Here is an 8,484-nt window from a genome sequence, read left to right on the forward strand (position 1 = left end):
GATAAGTAATGGAGTTTAGGATAAGCATGGCCTCACCTTAGGATAGAGCACGGTGCAGCTACGGAGAGGCGACTTAGCTTGGGCCGACGTTGCTTGCTTTCCCCGTGACTGTGTGTGAATGGCGAAAGGCCTCTCCAACCCCCATTATTTATCATCATCGATCTGATCTTATCTTATCTTATTCTTATATATATATATATATATATCTATATATCTATATATCTTATCCAATAATGTAACATAAGTTTGAATTCTAATACCGGATCTTAAAATGCTTTCCTATTGTTTTGGACTATATATATATATATATATATATCTTATCCAATATTATAACATAAGTTTGGATTCTAATACCGGATCCTAAAATGCTTTCCTATTGTTTTGGACTTCAATAAACATGGTCATATTCGTTGTGTCCTCCTACCGACACAACATACACGTTTTTTTTTCTCTCTCCATCTCATTCACTAATATCATCCTTTACGTCATCAGTCATCACTTATGAGTTTGTTGACCTTTAAGAAGATTATCTACACTCACGTCATTAATTAAGACTGTTAATTAAATTGGTATTGTTGGAATTGAGAGCTTTCTCTCTTCACAAAAGAAACGTTTTCTTCATATAATAAAAAGACGTATTTGACTTTATATAGATCTAAGCTATCTTAATTTAATAATTAAATATTTAAATCGAGTTCATACCTTTTACCAGAAAAGATTTCTTTTGATAAATTATTTGTAAAATCAAAAAACATTACTTGCAAACTTAATTTTTATTGTATAAAAAAATTATTTTTGGATTTGTTACCCTCGGGTATAATGCCATCAATGATACAACAATACAGTTTTTTTAGTCTTGAAAGTACGTGAGATAAAAATAAAAAAAAATTTAACGACTTTTATCAAACGGTCATCTTCCGAATCCAATTGTTTAATGCAAAATCACACGAACAATACAGTTTTTATTTTTTTATTTTATTCTGTTAAGACTTAGAGATCCTTAATTAGTTTGTAACTATATGTTAGCTAATCAAACTTGAATTCTATATTAGAGCCTCCATTTTTTAACATTTCAAACCCAATTTCGTACAACGTGCTTAGCAAAGTTTGCTTACAGAGAAAAGGTACGTATGTGGACTTCAATAAGTTTCATTTTCTAAGTACATAATTTCCATGGTTTTGATGTCATATGAGAACGAATAGATTGAAAAAAACTGCATAATTTTCAAATCTCAGGCTTGCTAGTGGCACGTTGTATTTCATAATTTAATGACTGATAAGATGTTTGTTGTGGTAATTAAATTTTTTTTTTTTTTAAGTAATTAAATTTTTTGTCCACGATTAAAATTTGCATTCAACGAATCTATACGAAGATATAGAGTTTTTCTCTATATTACGTGATTCAACGATTTATATTATACAGAACTAATTAAAGTGACGGAGGGCACAAAAAAGCAAAAGTTGTTGAACTCTTTTTCTATTTTAAAGCATATATTTAAAGCAACGTATATGCTTTTGAAAATAAAAAGTTAAGGGAAAGGTCCTAACCTATTTTCATTGAAATCTGGTAATTTGTTTACGGAATTTGGAAATTAAGCATCACCCACCTGATGTTAGGCCATTTTATGGGCCCCAGAAAAAGGGAGAGAGACAAACTATGGCGATCACACAGTACATAACCTCCCACTATGTGAAAACATATGTTGATGATTGTCACACCATTTGATCTGATGGTGCTAGATATCTCTATATCTGTATTCATGTAGACATCAAGAGATCCATAATTCAACTGTTGTTTGGGATGGAGTATAATAATTTGTATTTTAATAGCTATCACTACCTATTTTATCTAGTTTTTGTTGTGTCATATTGTTAGGTGGAGTAACTTTTATTTATTTTTTGAAAGTGACATATATTTAAATGATGAAGTAATGAAACTTGAAAATAACAAGTAAGATTTGAGATTAGAAATATTATGTGGGCTACGAAAAGATTAATGAAAGTCGAACAAGACTCTCTTTAAATCTTATTTTGAGAAAGTTTATATGCATGTAATAAAATGAAGTATTACTCCCAATTAGTACGGTCTTGTGTTTTCGAAGTTTTGTTCTAATTTGCAAGACACAAATATGCACCGTCCTAAACTAATTTATTGCATGTAAGGATTAGCTTTTTTATTTGAATAAATCTTTTGAAATTAACATACCTAAACGATTAAGTAATGTGAATTAAAAAATCATAAAAAATTAAAGAGATATTAAGTGTACCTCACATAAAAATAAATTTTTGTTAGTCATTAAAGAGATATTAGGTGCACCCCACATAAAGATACATTTGGATTAGTCTTAATTGGTATTTAATTATTTATTCGAACAAAAGTTTCACTTTGTGTAGGGTTGCTCTTTTAATTTTTCACCTTTTACAATGACATACGATATTAAATTACAGTACCATCTAATCAGTCATCCAATAGGAGTCCATAAAGTAGCTTTAATTGTGGAAGTCGTAACCAACGGTTGTATAACTTCCGCTTAAATTATAGCTGAGATATTTATTAAGCTTCCTGAAATTGTTTAATTAATTATGGTTTATAGTATATTTTAAATTAAAAAGGTATTGATAGATTAAAAGCATCTTCAAGGGTTATATATATATATATATATATAGTGTATAAATATGATGTTATATATTTTGTGTAAAAATAATAACAACCAATCATGTATTATGTCCAAAATTTTACAAAATTTTTACAAACTTATTGGGTTGATTTATTAATGGCATGAAAAATGGAAGGAAAAAGAAAATATGTTGTTGTGCAAAAAAGTTATGCAAAATAGGTGCAATGTATTAGCTTAGAGATAAAAAAAAATACATAAATTAGGTATATTTTACACAAAAATATTTTTTTAAATGGAGATGCTCTAATTCGTAGCAATATATATATTTTTTCAACTTTTTTTTTAAACATATAGTTGACTTGAATTTTAGCATCCCCTACCATAAAAGTCACAGTCAGACAACTTGAGCATTTGGCTCTCTCTCTCTCTCTAACAGAACCAAACGAATTTGACAACTTCGATTCTCACACACGGCTAAATGCAGACGTTCACACACACAAAATAGTTAAAATACACATACACATACACATACACATAGAGGAGTTACATGTCCAGACTCCAGACAGAGAGTGACAGATGTCAGAAACTGTTGATACAGAGATAGAGATATATAGAGAGAGACGTTATTGGCTAGAATAGCCGCCAAGTAGGAACGAAGTAGTGTGTGTACACGTGTAAAGCTGTGGGCGGTTGACTGATCAACCAATGCATCTATCTTCTTAGACAGCTCGTGGCTCGTGCTCTTTTATGGTCCCATCACTCCATCTATATAAACCCATCCCAATTGCATAAACCATTTCCATCTCTCATTAAATCAGCTGTCTCTTCTTCTTCTTCCTCCTAACCGTATATTATACATATACACAGAAATTATATATATAGTTTCCACTATATATTACAGTTATGGCTGGTGGAGGATTCGCGGCTACGGCCGGTGGAACCGAGTTCGAGGCCAAGATCACTCCCATCGTCATCATCTCCTGCATTATGGCCGCCACCGGTGGACTCATGTTTGGTTACGACGTCGGCGTTTCAGGTTTATTATTAATCCTTCTCAATATATATATTTGGTCACTGATGATTATTCTTGCACTAATGCAGTAATCTTTGATGTTTAGATTTGGGTAATTCAACTGCGTGTAAGAATATATATATATATGTATATATTATGTATGAGAAATTTTTTAAGCAAATGATATTATATATTTTTTATTTATTAATATATAAACGTACAAATGTTGTGAATAAAAATTTTGGATATAAATTATTTATTTATTTTAGTGATTACCCTTTTTACGATTAAATCATATTGTGAATCTCTCTATCTTCACAAGATAATACTCTCTATATATTTATTGGGATTAATTTGGTAATTCGATGTTTATTATGGGCATTAAATCATTGTTTTTAAAAAGTGTTTGGTTTTTAGTCACTTAAGTGACGATTATTACTATAATAAAGGGCTTTATAATTATATAAAGGTAATCTGTCTATTTTCAGATTCGTTTATTTGTGTGTGTGTATATATATATATGTTATGTTGTTCAAATTCCTCGTTAAAGATATGCTTAAAAATAGGTAGCTGTTATGCCTGAAATATTGACTCCATCATCACCAGCTGTCAGAATTAATTTAAAAAAGAGAGGAAAATCCAAATTTCTATTACAAAATCTACAGTACTAAAAAATTCAGAGAAAGATTTTTGATTTACTCCATACTTTGAAACTCGGGTCATGATTGTTGAACTAAAATATAATTATTGATGAATAATTATGCGATTTCTTAATTAATTAATTACAGGTGGTGTTACTTCAATGCCCGATTTCTTGAAGAAGTTTTTTCCGGTGGTTTACCGGAAGACTCAAGAGGGACTGGACAGTAACTACTGCAAATACGACAATCAAGGACTACAATTATTCACATCATCTCTGTATTTAGCTGGTTTAACGGCGACGTTCTTCGCTTCCTACACGACGAGGAATCTTGGCCGGAAGCCCACCATGTTGATTGCCGGGATTTTCTTCATCATCGGAGTGGTGCTGAATGCTGGAGCTCAGGACCTTGCTATGCTCATTATTGGGAGGATCTTGCTTGGTTGTGGAGTTGGTTTTGCTAATCAGGTTTGTTAATTTCAATTAATCTCTCACTTTACATTTTTATCAATCAAGGTTATTTTTGTAATATTAGCACTTATGGATAAAGAAAAACAGTGAAAAATATCTTAGCTTCTCTATTATTTGTGGCCTAAAGTTCGTCGAACAACACTGGTCGTATGGAAAGTGGGGATAAAGTACAAAAATAGGTGGTCCCCCAAAACTATCTTAACAACTAACTTACAAGAAATTATTTAGTAAAGAATAAACCCTAAATTTATATATATATTATCCCCCTAAGGTAATAAATATGTGGATATTTTTTTTGGGACAATGAGTACTCCATGTGGATAATTTTTTTTTTTTTTTTTGTGAGAGAGCGAGAGTATCTTCTAAAAAATTTAAGTTATTTGGGAGGTGTAACTTCGAAAACTTGAATTATTGGTAGATTTTTTTATTTTATTTTTTGAGCATATTGAATCATTTGATGTTGTGATTAAGAATTTGTATGGAATAAAATAAGGATAAGATTATAAAATTAAAGGTGGACAAGATATTTTTTTTTTTCAGATAAATCTTTCAAATCATATTCCAATGCCTCTTCCTTTTTAGAAGAGGTAAAAACAACTCTTCTTTAGCCACTTTGCTTTTCATACTTTATTCAAAAGTTAGCAATGATTAGGGGCTATGAATCTCAGTGGTGTTTTTGCTTTTTGAATCATTCTCTCTTTGAAAAATCTTTACCCTTACTCTTTAACGTGATCATATTTAGTCCTTTTCACTCCAACTTATTTGTAACGTTCAATTTAACTTTTATTTATTTATTTATTTTTATTTTTTATTCTGAGGACTAAATTAATTACTTGTGATATGAATTAATGCAAAGGTTGTGCAACTTTAATAAAATTATATATATACATACATTTATATATATATATATATATATATATATATATTTCTGAGGATTAAATTAATTACTGTGTTATTTGCATGAATTTCAGGCTGTTCCTCTGTTCCTATCAGAGATAGCACCCACAAGAATTCGCGGTGGACTCAACATTTTGTTCCAGCTTAATGTCACAATCGGCATTCTGTTTGCTAATCTTGTCAATTACGGTACTGCAAAGTAAGTTCATTTTTCTATTTCAATCAATCCCTTCTGAACAATTTTTTGAAATAGTTGAATTGAAATATCTTCCCTAGCTTAATTTGGAATTTTTAATTATTTCAGTCAACGTTACGAATATTATATTAACTTTTCTTACTCGAGATTCACGTATAAAGTAAGATTAGTTAATTATACACGTAATCTGGAGACGGTGGTGTCATTACTAGAGGAAGGTTGCTACTGTTAGAAAAACTACCATTTTTTAAGTTCAAATTCTTTGATCACTTGTTGACTTTTTGGTTTATATCAAACCCATCCTTGCATTAAAATTTCAGCTTCATGCCTCAAAGTCATTAGTGTATGGTCCACTAATTGAAAAATGAGAACACTAACAAAAAGATGACCCAAGTGTGTGGAGTAGCACACAATTAGTGCAGTAAATCAGAACAGATACACCCTAATGTTTACTTTTATATGAAGACCACACACAACACCGAGACTCACATCTCATCATACATTTTGAACTTTGAACTTCCTTATTTGAGATGTCCAATTTGAACGTTGCACTATCTCCTTTGAAAAGTCAAAAGAGAAACCACACATATAGGCTACACAAAAAATTTAAGGATAAACGAATCTCATAGGATTTGTCATCTGAAGTGTTTGAGATGCTTGATTTGTCACTTAAAAAATAGAAAACAAAATACTGTTTTCAAACAATTATAAAAGACAATTATCTAAAAATAAATAATTTTTTTTTAAACTGAGTTTCATGGGGCAACAAGTTGCAGGAGTCTCATTAATTCTTTCTGTTTTTATTTGCTGATCTATCACTCTTGTTTTCATTACAACCACAGGATCAAAGGAGGATGGGGTTGGAGGCTGTCATTGGGGTTGGCTGGAATTCCTGCACTCCTTCTAACTGTAGGATCCCTCCTGGTGGTGGACACCCCTAACAGCCTGATAGAGCGTGATCGCTTGGAGGAAGGAAAAGCAGTGCTCAGAAGGATTCGAGGCACTGACAATATTGAACCAGAGTACTTGGAGCTTGTCGAGGCCAGCCGTATAGCTAAAGAAGTCAAACACCCCTTCAGGAATCTCCTCATGAGGAGGAACCGTCCTCAACTAGTCATTGCAGTGGCTTTACAGGTTACCTTCTTTGCATTATTTTTATCTTTACCTTAATCCCATATGAATAGGGTCAGTCACATTTTCTATGCAACTTACCTTAACCTTTTTTTGTTTGATTGAAATGTATAACAGATATTCCAGCAATTCACAGGCATCAATGCAATCATGTTTTATGCACCGGTGTTGTTCAACACATTAGGATTTGGAGGTGATGCGTCGCTTTACTCAGCCGTCATTACAGGAGCTGTAAATGTGCTATCAACCATTGTATCCATCTATTCCGTGGACAAAGCAGGCCGTCGCGTGCTCTTACTGGAAGCTGGGGTCCAAATGTTCATTTCACAAACAGCGATTGCCGTTATACTGGGACTCAAGGTCAAAGACCACTCAGAAAACCTTGAAAAAGGCTTCGCAGTCATGGTTGTGGTTTTGATATGCACATATGTGGCTGCTTTTGCCTGGTCTTGGGGGCCACTAGGATGGCTCATTCCTAGTGAGACATTCCCCTTAGAGACTCGCTCAGCCGGACAGAGCGTGACAGTTTGTGTCAACTTGGTCTTCACCTTTGTGATAGCACAGGCCTTTCTCTCCATGCTGTGTCATTTCAAGTATGGCATATTCTTGTTCTTCTCGGGTTGGGTGCTCATCATGTCTTTCTTTGTGCTGTTTCTGCTCCCGGAGACTAAAAATATTCCGATTGAGGAGATGACGGAGAGAGTGTGGAAGCGTCACTGGTACTGGAAGAGGTTCATGGATGACGATGTGAAGGGAGAAATTGGCATTACTAGCATTGATGCAACGAAAAACGGTCATACCAATGGAGTTTGATCCTGCTTCCCAATTGTTATAAACCTTGACAACATTGGGCAACTTTTTGGGCTATGTAATGTATGCTAGTTGGATACATAAATAAATGAATAGGAACGTATACAAATTTCATTTGTTGTCTATATTTTGATCTTAGGAACTTGGAATGTTTTATGTTATTCTGCTACTATCATCCCATGCGTTCGCGAATGCAGATTGAAAATTGTTGGGGGAGCAGAATCAGTACTTTGAAATTTTATTTTATTTTATTTTTTTAATTTTAATTTTGGGAATTGATAATGTTGACTGGTTGACTTATTGACCATATATGAGGTATTTCATGGTCCTCCTCTCTCTGGAGCCTTGTCTATGCGACAAAGTCATAAAAAATTAATGGTTAAACTCTTTCCATTTCAAATAAAAGTCAATTCTTTTCTTGTTCTCCTCCTTCATTCTAATCATATATATACTGAGAAACCTTAACTATTACAACCATGGCGGGAGGAGGAATCTTTGGCCCAGCGGCTGGTGGAACCCAGTTGGAGGCGAAGACCACTCCGATCATCATCATCTTCTCTATCCGTATTGAAATCTGATAATTTGTTCACGGAATCTGGAAATTAAGCATCACCCACTTGATGTTATAGGTAGGGGTAGCAATATTTGACACGACACGCTAACATGACACGAATACGAGATAAACGGGTTAGGGTTTGGGTTAATCGTG

At 33.0% G+C, this 8,484-nt stretch overlaps 1 protein-coding gene across 1 annotated transcript; it reads left to right on the plus strand.

Annotated features, from left to right (window-relative positions):
• The first annotated feature begins 3,408 nt into the window (after nt 1–3,408).
• On the plus strand, nt 3,409–8,050 carry LOC132275133 (sugar transport protein 13). Its single transcript, XM_059776539.1, has 5 exons — nt 3,409–3,654; nt 4,419–4,738; nt 5,713–5,837; nt 6,677–6,968; nt 7,083–8,050. The coding sequence occupies exons 1-5, from the start codon at nt 3,522–3,524 to the stop codon at nt 7,776–7,778; spliced, it is 1,566 nt and encodes a 521-aa protein (XP_059632522.1). The 5' UTR covers nt 3,409–3,521; the 3' UTR covers nt 7,779–8,050.
• Nucleotides 8,051–8,484: the final 434 nt, after the last annotated feature.

The sequence above is a fragment of the Cornus florida genome, unplaced genomic scaffold (genome assembly GCF_030987335.1).
Source record: "Cornus florida cultivar Cherokee Brave unplaced genomic scaffold, ASM3098733v1 CherokeeBrave_3.0.0_Hap2_Chr09, whole genome shotgun sequence".
Taxonomy (NCBI): domain Eukaryota; kingdom Viridiplantae; phylum Streptophyta; class Magnoliopsida; order Cornales; family Cornaceae; genus Cornus; species Cornus florida.